A 16,859-nucleotide genomic window follows, 5' to 3' on the forward strand; every position below is an offset into this window, starting at 1 on the left:
TGGCAAACAGTGGTAAAAAGCGAGAATTGAGTGAATTGTGTGGTATAATTTCTTATCCTAGGAGGATTTATTAAGATTTACAAAATTACATTCTTAATTAAATTAAGACTGCAACATAAACCGTTATATTAGAGAACTGTCTTTGTTGTAGTTAATATTGTTTAGAGCAACTCCACCACATTACGATAATAATTGCCCAAGCAATCGAGCAATAGACAATTAGTGCCTCTGTGAATACTAATTGCTTAGTGCATCTTCACCTCGTAAATAAATTGTATAGACAATTGACATTTAAAAATTATGTTTACTAATAGATATATATTTTTAACCAATCTCGTCACACAATTTTTTATTGTTCAAAGTTGCAGTTTTTCTGAAACAGTATGATTGGGTATTTATAGGAAATATTGTTTTAAAAAAAATTCCATTTTTCTGTATTTTTAACATTATTTTCTAACCAAATTAATGTGGATAGTTGGATACAGATTTTTTTTTTTTTTTTTGTAATCGAACAGTTCAGATTGTGCCACGTGGTTGTAAATTTTTTTCTTTTTAAATAATTTTTTATCTCTACAAAGGACGGATTAATATGGACAGTGAAAAAGTTTTGGTCTCATACACTGAGAATTCATCGACGTCGTCGACGCCGACTCATAGGAACACCACCACCAACGCTCTGACTCCGAACAAACGGATAAAGACGAGCATGTTGGTGGCCGATCCGATCCCCGCCACCATCATTGCCGGTAGCAGTGAGAGGAAGACGAGCATGCTAGTCGCGAGGGTTACAAGATTTGCGCTGATTGGGAGTAGAAAGGATCCGAATTCGAAGTGAATTGATCCAGAGAGGATCCTTCCTTCAAAATTAGTGAATAAAGTAGTTAATTGGTTCGAGAAGGGTCAATTTGACGTTGCAAGTGCAAGTACGCAACCCCGCACCCCATCCATTAGGATGTTAGACCACAATAATCGGGGTATTATCGAATCACATTCTTCTTCCGTTAAATATGTGTCATTGTGTATCCACACAAAAACAAGTCTCATTTGCTGCATGCCATACACAAGTCTCATATGCAATTAAAGCATGAACAAGCAAAGAGAGTTTGCTTCCTACATTCCCTAAACTACATGGCCAGAAGAGACTCGTAACCACGAAAAGCGACTGACCTACTAACTAGATAAGATGATCGAACGAAAGAGTTCAAGATGACAGACTGCTGTCACTGTTCCTTCCATATCCTTCCGGTCACCCTAAGCTTCAATTCCTTTCGGTCTCCCCCTGAGAAGAAGAGAGCCATGTTGCGCTGAATAATGAGACCATCAAAACTGTCACGAACCTTGCGATGGCTATCCCTAATGCTACGTGGCACCCCCTGCCAAATCATCTTCCTCCCATTCCCACCTACTTCTAGACTGTAGCTGTAGTTCTTTGCCTCGTTATCATCAGCCATGAACCGCAAGAATGCTATGTAGACGGGAGCCATCCCGAGCTGGAAAGCTTCAAAATGTAGGCAAAAATACTGGTTGAAGCAACTAAAAACCTGCAGAATGGAAAAGATAGCAAATTTCTAGTTATGCTTCGTTTGTGTCAAAGACGGATTTTGGAAATGATAGCAAATTTCTCGTTATGCTTTGTGTTAAAAAGGCGACCAGCTGGTGGCATCGCCATGACAGTCCACCCTTCCAAAGGCCGGGAAGACTCATAGAGCATTTCAGAGACAGATTTTTCACTCTTTGTTTTATCGATCATCAAAGCTTTTAAGCTAAATGGTTTTGAGTTTGCTGAGGATTAAATTGTAAGGGGGTGAAGAAGGACAATGGAGAACAGGAAGAATAAGGCAAAAGTGAATAATACCGTTAACATCCAAGTGGCGTTTTCAACTTCTTGTGGATTTGATTTTACATAGCGATGGTTGAAAGTGCTGCCATTGTGCATGTCGACTTTGTGATCATCTTTTAAATGGGCCACAAGATGAGGAATATCTCCAACTACGGAGCATTCAGAACCAGCATAGGGGCAGTTATAGGGTCTATGGAGACACTGAGATTCATGCTTTAGCTTGCTGTAATAAGGGTATATGCCCATGCAACCAAAACTATGGTATTTACAAGGAAGTTCCAGAGAAGCAGCCACCTTCTCCAACGCAAGACATCTGATATTACCAAGCTCATGCCGGCAAGTGGGGCACCGGTTGTGAACCCTTGGTTTGCAACCAGAACATAATGTGTGACCATTTGAACACTGCAAAAGGCGAGAAAGCCAATTAGGTAACAAACAACAAGCATCTAATTTGGAACATCAAAATACTTGTTAGTATTTGGATAGTATATACGTTGAAAACACACAAATACAATTTGACGGAATGGATTTAGAAACAGTCAACTGGCAATAAATCGACAATTATTTCCAGAAGTAGTCGCTACTAATGCAAAGAACAAAGTTGGGTTTCTATTGAAAAGCTTCCCATCCCTCAAAAGAACAATTTTTCTGTTTTCTTAATAAATATTGTAAATAAATTTGATAAAAACCTATGTTACATGAATAAATAAATTCAAACTTTCCAAGGAAAAAGTTAAAGAACAGAGAAAAAAATTTACATCAAACGAGGGACTCCACAATAAAATTATGTAATTACGATATAGGTAGACCAAGATACATAATTCCTTTTTCATTTTAAACTAGGGCCTTCTAATATGTTATTGCTTAAAAATACTTACATCCACCAAAGACCAAATAGATTTGAAGGAAAAAAGCGAACTCAATAAAATCAAACAGCTCAAGAATATGCACTTGGTAAGGGTTAGTAAGGAGTGAAACAAATAGTGGCATAGCAGAAACCTGTCCACAAAGTTGCAAATGATAGCACCTCGTCTACCAGTTTCCGAAGAGAACCCCTCCCACAAATTCAAAACCTCACGCTTGACGCTACTTTAAACTAATGAATTATTAGCATCGGTCAGGGATAAGTGAAAAAGCATGCTAGTTTGAGCTACAATATCGTGAATGAGTGAGTAGAATTAATACTCGAATGAAAACGAAGGGAGTGGGTTTGACTTCATAAGATAAAGCAAAATTATTAAGTAATCAAACCTGATGGATTGGGGGGTACATAGCATTTAAGCACACAGGGCACTCCAGCAGATCGCGAACACTGCTAGAAACCGTCACATTCGGTTTTTGGGGCATTACAGTAGCATCAATTACACTTTCTCCAACATCCAGCATGTCCTCACTTTGAGGAGGATCAATAACCTCAGATTTGGTCCGGATGTCATCAAAAAATGGACTACTGGATGCCATGCTGGCACACACAGCTACTTATCTGAGCCGAACATATAAAAAAAAGTTCAAACAATAGGTGATGCAAAACAATAAGCATTGTACGATACACCATGTTTAATTCACGCACCAATTTCTAAATGATCCAATCTAGAGAAGGGCAAAGCTCTCTCACCAAATCTATTTCATCAAGGATAACCATAAGTAGAAAGAAGTACCAAGTGTGTCCTTAAAAGCAAAACTTTTTTCCCATTACACTTTCTGGTTTTCTTTTCAAGCTCACCCTTATAAGACCGAGGTGTGAATACCATAAAGATTTATAACCTTCATCCTTCGCTCAAGTGGCATGTGAAAGATGAGGGAGAAGTAAATGCCGGTTCCCTTATAACGATTAACACTATGTTTTTGGTGTTTACATTTCGCACGAGTGAACAGCGCTCGATTGGACTCCTACTATTCAAAACATGAATCAGAAAAATCGACAACAATTATGCATATCGTTCTTAGGATGCAAATGGAAGGAACCTACCTATCAAACTCTCAGTTCTCATATATCAGAGAATTGAGAGCCTCAAAATCCTGAATATATTCAGGTAATTCAACTACTTATGATCAAGCAGATCGAATTCAAATTTTCAAAACTTAAGCAAATACAGAAAGATGTATTCTTCAAGGAAATGTACATCGGCAGGATTCAAAATTCTAAAACTTTAAAATTTGCAAAATCATGAAATAATTCAACAAATTAACTGATCAATGCAGATCGAAACAAAAACAAAGCAAATGGGTTCGTCTAAATGGTACAATCGGACTCCAATATCGCATGCCCACATTGATATTCAACGTCAATTCCACAATAGATCTAGAAAATTCCAAAACATATTCAAAGAAAAATACGAACTTTTCCACCTTAAATTAAATAAATTTCAAATGGGTAACCATAAAATTAAAAACCCATTAGAGAAAACTGAAAAATAAATAAAACCCAATAAATTTGAGCTGGAAAAAGATGAAAATATTATACCTTTGAATTATAATCAAACGCCCAACGCAGAGAGAGAGAGAAAGAAGGAGAGAGCAGGTGGCCGGCTATGGGGAATTGTCCCCAGGCTGCAGTAATATAATAAGGGGGGACGCGGAAATGCGCGTTTGCGAGTTCAAGGAATTTCAAATTAAAGACGTTTGAGAGAGAAAAGAGAGAGTGGGGGACGGGGAGGAGCGTGGCGTTCAGTAGAGAGAGAGAGGAGAGAGAGATTTCTCGAGGAAATGAAAAAGGGAAAGGTCAACTGTCGAAGTCGAAACCGGAGGCGAGTGGGTCCCCGCTGACTGTTCTCATCTTATTTCCAAAGCATATAAAAGTTTTTCCGAAAAAAAAAAAGTTCTTTCAAATTGGGATTTAACTTCGCTTCTCAAAGAATCAGCAGCTCTTCCTGAGAGTCTATCACAGCATGACATGTGTCTAAGATGAAAGAGTCAGCAGCCCCTCCTGCAAACAGCCTATCACGACATGACACATGTTTAAGCAGGAGCTGCTTAGACACGTGTCATGCTGTGATAGGCTCTCAGTAGGAGGGGCTGCTGATTCTTTCAGCAGCTGAGTCTTGTTCTTCAAAATGGGTAAGAAATTTGTGCGAATGTTCTCATTTGTTTTTTGTTTGGTTTTCCTGGGACAAATGTTCATTTTGACGAAGGAGAAAAACTTCAATAAATTTGTTTGATTTTGAAAATTACGTTGTGACATGCTAGTTTGATTCCAATGAGACCCAAAAAAAAAAAAAAAAAAACACACATAAAATCTCATGCATGCTTTTGTAATTATCAAGGTGAGAATTTTATAAAATCCCCTTTATCAACATTTCATGATTCATTCTTTATTGACTTGACCTCAAACATAGAGATCATTTCAAAACACTCAAACTTAGTGATCATTCACTCATATATAACCCAAGGGTCTTTACATTATTGAGTGATAAATAAGGAAATTCCCTTTGTCAACCATCTACAAAAACTTATCAAAAGTACCTAGAGTAACTAAACAATTTTTTAATGATTGATTTTAGAATTAGAGACATAATGGTAATTTTATTCTATTTATTTTTTTATACAAAGATAATATTTTATTGAAAAGTGATCGGAATGTAATATTATTAAGCTCGTCATTCATGAAACTCGAATATAAGATCTCTCATTTAACACACATGTTTCATTTTTGAAAGGCTTTTTAGCCCAAATGGTGCATGTGATTGTATAACTACTTACTTTGGTCTCTAATATTTGAAATGATAGAAGTGGTCCTAAGTTTGTCCACCATCAATCATTTTGGTCATTCAGTGAAAAATCTTTGTTAAGTAAAGACCAAAAATACCCTTAATTTAATGAACTATGGGCCAAATTGATATGACAAGTTTGAGGATATTTTTGTTATTTTCTCCTTATTTAACAGAGATTTTTACTAATGGCTAAAATGATTGATGGTAGATAAATTTATAGCCACTTCTATTATTTTAAATCTTAAAAATCAAAATAAAGAGTTATTTCAATCTGAAAAATTATTATTTTTTTCTTTTGAAAAAGATAATAGCGTATATAGTATACTATTGAGGAATGGCGGAGTATTTCAGTTTCCTTTTTTTCAAACTCTGATGGTTGTCCCTGGAAATGCAATTTGAACTGCAAAGGGTTTCATGGCCACACAAACAAAAAGAAAAAGAAATGAACTTTTGAGGGCATGCCCGTCTGAACTGAATCCACTTGTCCTATACCACCTGGCAGTACGTGTTATATATAAAGAGGGTTATCAGTTTCCCATTCTCTAGATTGAATCATGTTGGGCAAGAAATATCACACTATATGAAGTTTAACCTCAAATCAGAGAATCAATCTCTGACTAATTACATAACCATATACATGAAAGAATGCAGCAGATGCACTGAAAAATACATAATATGACAGAAAAATCACAGTTTGACATGTGCGTATAAATTTTTTATTTTTATGAATTTAATAAGTTACATTTGCATTCGTGTTAGACTGTGATTTGCAGTTAACTATTGAAGAATGACTCTTTACATGTAAGGAGTCAGTGTTTATACGGTATATCGTACACACACAATATACAAAAAGTGCAGATTTGACTTGTAATGTATGTGACTTCCTAACTACCCAAACTGTTGGTCAATCTACAATCGAAATTAGGGACTTGGATCCTCTCCTGAGCCCAAGGAGAGGATCCTCCTAATCAAATGACTTGGGCCGTTGGATGAAAATCCAATGGCTATAAACAGGAGGATTATTTTAAAGTTATAATAATTATAGCAGTTGGATTTTCATCCAACGGCTCAAGTCTTTTGACCAGGAGGATCCTCTCCTTAAGCTCAGGGAGACGATCCAAATCCCGAAATTAGGTCATATATTTCACTTTTTCAGACTGCCAAAGCTCGTTTAAGTCCAGCTCTTTGCTCTGGGGTCAGTCTTGTAGGAAACCTGATCTCAAATATGATCTTCAAATCACCCCTATTGCCAGGCTCTTTAGCTATTGGCATACCCTCCCTGGCAACGACAAGCTCATAGCCCGGGTTCACAATGTTAGTAACCGGAATTGATAAATTGCGACCATCAAGTGTGGTGAGGTGCACCGTGGTTCCACCCAATGCCTCGGCCAGTGTCACCTTTTTGTTCACAATGAGGTCATTGCCATCTCTCTTGTAAGTGTTGTGTGGTTTCTCATCAATCACAAACACAAGGTCAGCTGGCAGGTGACCTAGCTGCTCATTTCCTTTATCTGGGAATGTTATCTTGGTTCCTTTCTTCCATCCTGGCTTCACATCAATCGTCAGTATTTCTTGCTCCGGCACTTGGCGTCTGCGATTTTCATTGTCCCCAGTGGAGGAAAAACGAAAAGCAAAGCAAGTCAGCTGATATTACGTAGAGATTTCTACAAAATAATATCATTGACACTCTAAAATAGTTGGTCATGCTGATATTTACGACCATTTTGAAGTGCTAATTACAATTCCGTTTAGTAATAACAACGATCATAATCGAAACTGTATCAGTTGGGAATAACACATTCAACTAACAAGCAATGAATCTACAAACAAAGAAAATATCGAGTGTAAAAAATGGTTACCCATTAGCATCAACCACACTCCTTGAGATCTTCATCTTCCTTGTTGATCCGGAATACAGCTCCTCAAGGCTGCAGGGCAATTTGCTCTCAACTGCTTGTGGTTTCTTTGGTGTGACACCTTCACTATATGACCGAAAAATATTTTCACCTCCACCAAATCCTCCGAACGTCCCCCCTCCATCGGATGAGAACCTCTTGGATTTTCCAGGTCCCGATGACCCAAATCCAAAAGGACTGCTTCCGAAGAATTCTGCGAAAATGTCCTCTGCGTTCCTAGGATTAAATCCATTGGATCCACCTCCATATGAGAATCCACCACTTCCAGGTGGTGGCATATCTTTTAAACCTTCTTCACCATCTTGATCATAAACTTGTCTTTTCTGAGGATCACTCAAGACCTGAATTCACAAACCCATTTCATTATTTTATTCACACTACTAGCTAGGGCGAAATGAAATCTTAACTGCTTGCATATATAGATGAAAGAGCAAAGACTGTTAGATACTATTAAAAAAGAACCACTGTTAAAGAAAATGATTTCCGCACTTTTTTTTTTTTTTGTCTCTCTACACACGCTTGTTCATGTTCAATTCGAAATCTAGAAATAAGTTGAAGTGTGTAGGATGAGAAAAAAACATGCGGAAATCACTAATATATAACTAAGCACAATTTAGGCTAATGCCCCCATTTGATTGTAAATATATGCAGATGTTGAAATGATCATCTTATGTTCTTTACACAAATTTATATTAATCATCGTTCATATTACAATCTTCTTTAGCATAAATACCCGTCACTATGTGCATAAAGAAGTTTGTGTGCATGAATCGACATTGTCAAAAATGTATTTGACATGTTACGGACACAATTTTGTTGGTGAATATGATACCGTAACCTTAAAATTACATATTGACAATAAAGAAAGGACATCTCTTTTCATAGAGGGAGGTAGAATAATCAAACAAATGAACGTGTAACATGCAGAAATACGAGAAAGGAAGGAAGGAGAATGAATAATTACATGCCTCATAAGCCTCAGAGATCTGCTTGAATCTGGTTTCTGCTTCATTTTTATCATTAGGGTTCTTGTCAGGGTGCCATTTCATGGCCAGCTTCCTATATGCCTTCTTTAAATCATCTTCTGTTGCGTTCTTGTTCACCTTCAATACGCTGTAATAATCCACCCCCATTCTCTCTCTCTCTCTCTCTCTCTCTCTCTCTAAAACAAAATTACATAAAGATTAATTGTGAGAGAGTCGATCTGCAGAGAGGAAAATGGTTAGGTGATTGGTCTTCTTCTTGAGAATTCAGAAAGAGAGAATATGAATGTTATCTCATGGTTCCTGAGGAACTTTTTCCCTTTTTTTAGGTTGTAATGACATATTAAGGATATATTTTGTTAAGACAATGTTTGATGGATGTCTTCCAATGTGCCTCACATACAATGATGGTTAACTCCTATTTACAAGGAAGGAGGATGTGGATCATTTTTTGTTCTTTGACCAAATTAAAAAAAAAAAAAAATCGTTTTGTTTATGTTTTATTCTACTTAACATGGCCTCGAATTGGTTGGAGTAAGCTATCTTGATAAACTGTTTTGTCCAAACTGTCTTTTTGCCAAAGATAGATTCGAGACTCAAGAGCCGTGTATATGAGTGTACCACTATTAGATGCTACCACCAAATAGTGTGAATGTGTGTTAGTGTATGTAGATTGTGCCTTTAGCCAACTTCTCGCAATTAAAAGCCAATTACTCTACCATTGAGTTAGCAACCCAAATAAAATACTTAAAATGTGCGAATACAATCGGAATCTTCAAATGTTGAGAATTTATATTCTTGTTCGTTATGAATAAAAATAAGTTTCGATCCTTCCATAAGTGTACAAATCTTGAAATAGAAAGTAAATGTCTGAAAGCTAACGCAAATGCTTGTAAAAAGGAGAAACGTACACTTAAAAGCATTGGGAAGCATTGGAGAAGACAAAAGCAAACTATCTCAAGCCAAAAATTTGCCATATCGAACTCGGGACATGAGTATCGGGCTAAACTTAGAAGTTGGATTTTTGGGGAAGAATGATCTGTCGGGAAGACACCAACCGGTAATCATACTACAACGTAGCTCGAAGGTGTTTTTTCGAAGAAGAGTGAAGGAACTTGACTGCAAAATCACTTACTAATTTGTTGAGAGAGTTGGAGGTCTTGAATAGGGAATGTTATACTAACCTGGCTGTGAGGTTACTGTAAAAAACAGTAAAATTTATGTTCATGTAATTATTAAATTGCTCATATTTTTTATTCGAGTTCAGTTTGATAAGGGGGTTAAACTGGTAATTTTCTAGTATTTTGGTTGACAATAAGAATTTTATTAATAGTTAGGTTAGATCAATACTTTTGCATACGGTAAAAAACATAGGGAGTCGCTAATAGGGAACAAATATTGAAGGGGTACTGGCATATATAAGCTCAGTTGTTTTGGGGTTTGGACAAATAGTGAGGGTTTTTGGTTATATCTTATATAAAAGTTCTCAATAACAGGTGTTAATGGGTTTCGCAAGTTGATTCAAAATGATCTGTTAATTAACCGGTTCACTTATTAACAACTCGATCTGGTAAGCAAATACTAATTTTAACGTATGAATCATGTCTTGTTAACGAGTTGGATTTGAAATGTCAGTTCTCATAGTAGCCCATCATCACTACCAAACAGGGCCGCCACAGTAGCCCAAACATGTTAGTCCCCACCACCCAATCCAAGTTTCCAAGACGTAACCCTCCCTTACTGGTCCCTCTACTCTCTCTCTCTCAGCTGCTGCCTTCTCTCTTCACTCTCTCCTCCATTTCCAATTCCGCAAATTCATCCTTCTCCGATTCCGCAACTTTGCCTTCTTCTCGGCGTCATCTTCTTCGGTCCCATCTCCTTGTTCTTCTACTCCTCTTAGCCTCTCACAGTCGCAGCACCACTCGCACACTCACACCAGGTACACCTCTTAAACCCCTCTCTGCATTTTTATCTTTCCTGACTGATAACTTAATTTGGGTATTATTAATAGTTTAATTTAGAGTTTGATTGAAGGTTTAACTCAGGTTTATAATTGGGGTTTTACTTATGTTTTGAATTAGTTGGGTTTGGTATTTTCAGCTCCCCAAGTTTTTCACTTTCGTTGTGGATTGTTGTTTTTGGAATTAATTAGCTTTGGGTTTTTCATTTTTCTCAAATTCCCACCTGATTTGGCTTCCATATAAAAACCAACAAATCACCTAAAAAAAGTAGCTCCCATTTGTATTAACTTCGGGTAATTTGTTGGTTTTGTTTGGTTGCCTGAGACGACGGAGAATAAGGGTTCTATTTGCTTGTTTCTTTTTAGTCTTTCTGATTTCCATAGAAATGAAATTGAGTGTGATGATTTGAAGTTTATATCTTTGACATTTTCAGGTTAAATTTGGTGATAGCCATGCCGGACGTGCACTCCCTTGTGAATGATTTCCTTATTAAGCTTAAAAAGCGGTAAGTTGTTCTTTGGCGCAAATTCATAGACTACACTGGCGCAAGCTGCTTGCGCAAGAAACTATACTGGTTAATAGGTATATTTCATGATTCAGAATTTGATTGCAAATTTTTGCGGTTGCAGTAAAATTGAGGGCTCGCAGGCTACTGCAAAACAGACGGCTGAATTGATTCGGTCGGTAATTTCAGCACAGCGGGTGCCCTACACAAATCAAGCCGGAGCATTGATTGATGCTGTGAAGGCTGTTGGGGAGCAGCTGATTGCTGCAAATCCTATTGGTAATGTTTTAAGGAGTAAATTTTTTTCTATAGTACAAAGGTCATTCATGTTACTTGAACATCTTCGTCTGTAATATCTTAAAAGACACAGGGCTGTACATTGAGATCTCATATGAAGAACTTGTTACTGTTTAAAAAAGTTGTGCTTTGTGCTAGTCATTTTGGAGGAAACATATAGCTTTCAAATTGTAGGTAAGATGAACTTCAAGTACTTTTGCAACCATGTTCTCCCCACCTGTCAAATTAGACTTTATCTTTGTTAGTGATATGAGTATCAGGTTTGAAATGCAGATTTAACAACAAACTGTATTCTTTAAGTAGCATAAATGCAGATATAATATCAAACTGTCTTCTTTGCGTAGCATAAATCTAGTGGGTGGTAGTGAGTATAACTTATGTTAGCTAAGTCTAATGATCAAATTTTCTAAAATTCACTGTGCATTCAAAATTTTATTTTGTTGCCATTTTTTTGTGTGTATACTCATGTGTTATGAAATGAGATGATATCTCCTTTTAACCAAAGAAAACGAATGATATATCTCCCAGGTATATAGAGGAAAGTACATGATGTATGCATTTGATTTTAGATATATTTATCTTAGGAGTTAGGATATACGGAAATTTTTTTTTCTTATAATATGGACGTAGAGGTTTATATATATTTTTTTCTTTTCATAATAATGTTTTGTGCATATGATCGCAGAGCTTGCTGTGGGTAATATTGTGAGGCGTGTTTTGCACATTATTAGGGAGGAGGATCTCTCTCTCACTACTGCTGCTATAGCTGGGTTGAACATGACAACTGTTAGTGATGATGAAGATGATGGAGACCATGACAACCATTCGACTCTATCTGCCGCTGTTGTTGCGGCTGCTGCAAGAAGCACACTGCGTCCACCATCTTTGCAAACACTGCTTGAGGACATTCCTGATGTAGCAGCTGTTCCTCATACTTCTTCATCTGGGGGTGATTCTGAAGAAAAAACCAAATGTATGATTTTCATTCTTAGCATCATTGAGAAACTTCTTTAGATGCACCTTTCATTTTCCCTTTAGAAATATAAATTAAAAAAAAAATAAATAAAAAAGCCTGTTTACAGGATATACACATTTGATATCTATTTCTGATCATAAATGTGGTATTTGTGTTTGAAAAGTAGTCAATGAAAAATTGGTTTCCCTAGCCGTCGGCCTGTGGTGGTGGAATTGAAGTTATTACCTTTTAAAGGCAGATTACACAGCCGTATGGCTTATAGATATTTGTTTTCTTTCACAGCTGCTGATAAAAGTTCAAGAAGTCGGAAGCTGAAGCATGATGTTATTGAAGCAGTCAATGAACTTATACAAGATATTGGCACTTGCCATGAACAGATAGCTGAGCAAGCAGTAGAGCACATTCACCATAAGTATGTATTTACCCCAAGCCTACGCTATTAAGTTTGTTTCACTGTTACAGTTCATTTTTTGCTTTCAAATATAAAAGCATCCTTCAGTCAATTTCACGTAAAATATGCATATTTAATATAATAATGATTTTGCGTGAGATTGCTTTGTGCTAATATTCTAACTTCTAACATGCTTATAGTATCTCATTCATGCATATAAGTTGGTTAAACTTTTTGGTGATTTAGTTTAGGGTCAGTATGGTTGAGGCTCTAAAATTAACTTCTCTGGTGTTCGACATAGCAGCGGTAGAAAACTTTTCAAGTTTAGCTACTAAGCATAAATTAGTTTGGATCCCAAATGTGCTTCCATCAGTCCTGATCTTTCAAGCACCCTTGTGACTGAGTCATTCACATTTTATTTCATTAGTTTGTGTTCATACTTTGTATGAGAAACGCAAAATTACTTTATTCCTTCAGTTGGTGTTTATATTATCAATTGCATTTAGTCTCTAGGATATAGGCCTAAATCTGAATTCCTGAACCCTTAGAAACCCCATAACCTTATGCACTCCAGTGGCACTCTTTGGTAATCACAAAATTTTGACTGTGGGGCAGTCACAAAAATATACTAACCATGAATAAACACTACCTACTGATTGGTAGACCAGCCGATTATCACCACAAATGAAAATCTGAGTCCGAGAAGTTCTTACGCTCCAAAAATTCCTGCCTCTCTTAGTCAGTACTTAGAATTTAGTACCATTTCAAAACTTTCTATTTCTCTTTTGGCAAAATTGAATCAAATATATATATATGTATGTATGTATGTATGTATGTATGTATGTATGTACGTACATACTTTTACATAGTTAAACAATTTGAAGTGAAAAGCTGAACTTAGAGACAGTAGCATAATAAAGTTTGGGGTTTTTTATTGGGATGGTATGAAAGATTTTTCCTCATGATCAATTTTCTCGTCATATGAAAAAATATAGTTATATTTCTCCAGAAAATAATTGGACAGGGCAAGATTGCAAATCTTGACAAAATAGGAGATTGCAAAACTTGAAAAAAAATGAGACCTCAATGAGAATATTTGCTAGTGGCTTGTGATTGATTTTAATTGATGTTTCGTTGTGGCTATTTAAATCATGCTGCTAACTGTGTTTCTTTTGCAGTGAGGTTATATTGACTTTAGGTAGTTCAAGAACTGTACTGGAATTTCTTTGTGCCGCAAAGGAGAAAGAAAGATCGTTTCGGATTTTTGTTGCAGAGGGAGCTCCAAGGTTAGTATAAAAGTCCGCGTATTTGTTACAGTGGATAGGATCTGTACTGATGATTTTGATATTTTTATTGGTCAGCATTAATTTTGTTATTAATTCCTTTGTATTAGGTATCAGGGGCATCTTCTTGCTAAAGAACTAGTTGCAAGAGGTTTGCAGACCACGCTGATCACTGATTCAGCAGTTTTTGCCATGATATCCCGAGTCAACATGGTATGATGTGATCAGTGATCATAGTATTTTTTTCCCCATATGAAAATCTACATCCTTGTTCCAGCTTCATATTGAATTTTGTAATGTTAAAGGTTATTGTTGGCGCTCATGCTGTCATGGCCAATGGAGGGGTTATAGCACCTGTTGGGTTGAATATGGTAGCACTTGCAGCGCAAAGGCATGCTGTCCCTTTTGTTGTACTTGCTGGCAGTCACAAGGTAAGTTAATTCAATCACTGTTCGGCATGACTTGGAGATTTTAGAGACTTGCTGTCATTCATAAATTGGGTTTCTTTTAAAATCAAGACGAGAAGCTGAAGAAGTGGGTTCCACCATTAGAGAATTTTCAATGAATAGATTAGCACGAGATAAACATTTTTTGCGGTTCTAAGAAATAGAGACAATTAAAGGAGAGACAAAATTGATGTTGCTGTCAGAGGGTTATTTTTCTAAAGTCGGCTCTGTTAAGTTTAGTTAACTTATTCAAGTTTTTAATGGCTGCTTCCTAGTCTATTATTAGCCTTGTGTTTGCTTGTTTATACTACTGGGGATCAGATCCTATGGGATTTTGTATGTGGAGTTGGTTTTAACTGAATTATTAAATCATTGAACTGGGCGTCATTTCATCTGCAGCTCATTTCTTGAACTTTAGCCTTAAACGTTTTCTTACTCCAAGTCTTTGCATGGTGGTTTACATGACAGTTGTGCCCTTTGTATCCTCACAATCCTGAAGTCTTACTGAATGAGTTAAGATCTCCTTCTGAGCTGCTGGACTTTGGGGAGTTCTCGGATTGCATGGATTTTGGAAGTGGCACTGCTTCTTCGCTGCTTCAAGTTGTCAATCCTACATTTGATTATGTGCCACCAAAGCTTGTCAGTCTATTTATCACTGATACGTAAGTCGACTAATTTCATGGACCAAGTGGAACTGAATTCATGAAAGATTAAAATTTCACCTATTGAATTTCTAGTCTATTGTTTGTAGGAACCAAATGGAAAGGGAAATTAATATTCTAGGCGAGATCTAATCATATTCTAGTCTCTTGAAGAAATTTAAAATTCTCATCTTGAGTATTCTGCACTTATTTTGTTTTCTATTTCCCTACTTCCTAGCGAGTTTGTAAGTTACTACTGTTATTCCTTCACAGGGGAGGGCACAATCCGTCGTACATGTACCGGCTCATCGCAGATTATTATTCTGCTGATGATTTGGTGGTCCAACGAAGGCCTGTATAGGCAGTTGAGTTCAGCTCCCACATGTTTATCATATTCTTGGGTAAGTTTTGAACTTATGAGTCTAACTTTAGTCTCACAACCATTGGTGGGTATCTGGTTTATTCAGGTAAAGTAGAGCACTGATCTAAACTGAAAATTTTAACAGAATAGCTAGCAGTAATATGAGGAACCTGATCTAAACTTTTTGTTTTTGTTTTAAAAAATGGTGCCTTCTGGTGTGCGTTTGAAAGTTCGCTTATTTTCTCTTATTTGGGTTGAGAGGAAAAGATGCAATCAAATTAGGACAATTTCCGATGTATGGACCGGCCTTAAATGTACTAAATCTTCACAGATATTCCTGTTGGGTGTGCCTCGAGTTTCTTCACGAATGTTTATTTACTAAATATTGAGCTAACGTTGTACCTGTAAATTCTAGTTTCAGGTAGTACAGAAAGCTATATTGGTAATGGATGGATGAAGCGGAAAATGAAATTAAACTGTAATCGTGCTGAACCATGAGGAGCGCTATCATCGTGCTGGAGGAGTAGCAATACAAAGTATGATAAGTAAGTGAAACAAAGAGAGCCAATTTTGTGTATGTGGCCATTAAGGAAGTGTAGAGCTGTATCGATACAGAAGTGAATCGACGGCGGTGGTTTTTTGTGATTGTGGAAGGACAAATGGAAAGGCATATTGTTTCCCGTAACAAGATGGATGTTGTGTTGCATATTTTATCTTGTTGCAAATTGTTCTTCATGCCCCTGCTTCTAGATAGTGGATGTCAATTATTTTCAGTTAACTACAAGTTTCTAACAATCTGTCAAAATTGAGTGGCATGCGCTCAGCTTTCTCTTCCTTACACTATCCTCGTTTATTTATGGTCGTTGAATCGAATAAATCAAACTAATGGTCGTTGAATCGAATAAATCAAACTAGAATCGATTGGCTGGAAAACTAGGGACGTGCAAAAGAAGATGCACAATTAGTTCCTTGTATAGGAGTTTTCAAGAAATTTAAGTTAATTTTGCGATATGAATTATTTTTCGGTTAAAATCCTAACAGTCCGTCAAAAGAAAGGATTATCCTACTTTATGAAAGAAACTTAAGTACAACCGAAAGCCATTCAGCGAATATTCAAGAGAATCACGCATTGTCATGCATTTTGACTTTCTCAACGAGTATCGACACTCAACTCAACTAATTTCCTGAACAATGTAGCCTCGGTGCAACAGAACAATCAAATTGTATTAAGAGTGTTTATCTAGTTGGATTAACAGTTTACTATCTCGTATCTTTAAAAGATGCAAACAAATCTAAACTAGAAATTATTACACATCAGTTTGGGATTACTCGATGTTAAAATTCTTATCAATCATTGGTTACTTGCATGTGGGGGAATGCAAATACTCTCCCCACGTGTATTTTACTAATACACAAACCTAAAAAATTAATTATTTTTTGGTTGACAAATTAAAGTAATAATTATACTAGAAGAGGAAGAATAATAGTAGAATTTTAATATAATTAAACTTTGAGTTTTGAGTGATAGTAAAGTACATGTGATATGAGG

The 16,859-nt window shown here is 36.5% G+C and overlaps 3 protein-coding genes across 8 annotated transcripts; 1 reads left to right on the top strand and 2 right to left on the bottom strand.

Annotated features, from left to right (window-relative positions):
• Positions 1–971: 971 nt before the first annotated feature.
• LOC103942729 (E3 ubiquitin-protein ligase DIS1-like) lies at positions 972–4,539 on the bottom strand. Its single transcript, XM_009352933.3, has 4 exons — positions 4,305–4,539; positions 3,092–3,323; positions 1,856–2,242; positions 972–1,541 (listed from the first exon to the last, which is right to left on the bottom strand). The coding sequence occupies exons 2-4, from the start codon at positions 3,299–3,301 to the stop codon at positions 1,221–1,223; spliced, it is 918 nt and encodes a 305-aa protein (XP_009351208.2). The 5' UTR covers positions 3,302–3,323; positions 4,305–4,539; the 3' UTR covers positions 972–1,220.
• A 2,142-nt stretch (positions 4,540–6,681) lies between these two features.
• Positions 6,682–8,623, bottom strand: LOC103942730 (dnaJ homolog subfamily B member 4-like). 5 transcript variants are annotated; one of them, XM_048586335.1, is made up of 4 exons: positions 8,435–8,623; positions 7,602–7,807; positions 7,058–7,141; positions 6,682–6,940 (listed from the first exon to the last, which is right to left on the bottom strand). In XM_048586335.1, the coding sequence occupies exons 1-4, from the start codon at positions 8,597–8,599 to the stop codon at positions 6,703–6,705; spliced, it is 693 nt and encodes a 230-aa protein (XP_048442292.1). In that variant the 5' UTR covers positions 8,600–8,623; the 3' UTR covers positions 6,682–6,702. The 5 variants fall into 5 exon arrangements, with proteins under 5 accessions (XP_048442292.1, XP_048442291.1, XP_048442290.1 ...); XM_048586334.1 differs by having other exon boundaries at positions 6,682–7,141; XM_048586333.1 differs by having other exon boundaries at positions 6,682–7,133; positions 7,558–7,807.
• A 1,562-nt stretch (positions 8,624–10,185) lies between these two features.
• Positions 10,186–16,045, top strand: LOC103952157 (translation initiation factor eIF-2B subunit beta). Of its 2 annotated transcripts, none has more exons than XM_048586467.1 (11): positions 10,186–10,388; positions 10,844–10,915; positions 11,040–11,194; positions 11,898–12,185; positions 12,471–12,600; positions 13,758–13,865; positions 13,973–14,075; positions 14,168–14,293; positions 14,777–14,970; positions 15,223–15,350; positions 15,731–16,045. In XM_048586467.1, exons 2-10 carry the CDS (start codon positions 10,863–10,865, stop codon positions 15,308–15,310), a joined length of 1,245 nt encoding a protein of 414 aa, XP_048442424.1. In that variant the 5' UTR covers positions 10,186–10,388; positions 10,844–10,862; the 3' UTR covers positions 15,311–15,350; positions 15,731–16,045. The 2 variants fall into 2 exon arrangements, with proteins under 2 accessions (XP_048442424.1, XP_048442423.1); XM_048586466.1 differs by having other exon boundaries at positions 10,187–10,388; positions 15,726–16,045.
• Positions 16,046–16,859: the final 814 nt, after the last annotated feature.

This window comes from the organism of the source record quoted next, unplaced genomic scaffold, assembly GCF_019419815.1.
Source record: "Pyrus x bretschneideri cultivar Hongxiangsu unplaced genomic scaffold, Pyrus_bretschneideri_v1 Contig24, whole genome shotgun sequence".
Taxonomy (NCBI): Eukaryota; Viridiplantae; Streptophyta; class Magnoliopsida; order Rosales; family Rosaceae; genus Pyrus; species Pyrus x bretschneideri.

Coding starts and splice junctions, on each gene's coding strand:
- LOC103942729 (XM_009352933.3), bottom strand. CDS start 3,301: ATGGCATCCAGTAGTCCATTTTTTGATGACATCCGGACCAAATCTGAG. Junction 2,243..3,091: donor TGTACCCCCCAATCCATCAG/GTTTGATTACTT, acceptor CGCCTTTTGCAG/TGTTCAAATGGTCACACATT. Junction 1,542..1,855: donor ACGCCACTTGGATGTTAACG/GTATTATTCACT, acceptor TCCATTCTGCAG/GTTTTTAGTTGCTTCAACCA.
- LOC103952157 (XM_048586467.1), top strand. CDS start 10,863: ATGCCGGACGTGCACTCCCTTGTGAATGATTTCCTTATTAAGCTTAAA. Junction 14,076..14,167: donor TGATATCCCGAGTCAACATG/GTATGATGTGAT, acceptor GTAATGTTAAAG/GTTATTGTTGGCGCTCATGC. Junction 14,971..15,222: donor AGTCTATTTATCACTGATAC/GTAAGTCGACTA, acceptor ATTCCTTCACAG/GGGAGGGCACAATCCGTCGT.
- LOC103942730 (XM_048586331.1), bottom strand. CDS start 8,599: ATGGGGGTGGATTATTACAGCGTATTGAAGGTGAACAAGAACGCAACA. Junction 7,808..8,380: donor CGTATTTCTGCATGTTACAC/GTTCATTTGTTT, acceptor TTGTGAATTCAG/GTCTTGAGTGATCCTCAGAA. Junction 7,142..7,409: donor AGTGTGGTTGATGCTAATGG/GTAACCATTTTT, acceptor TGAAAATCGCAG/ACGCCAAGTGCCGGAGCAAG.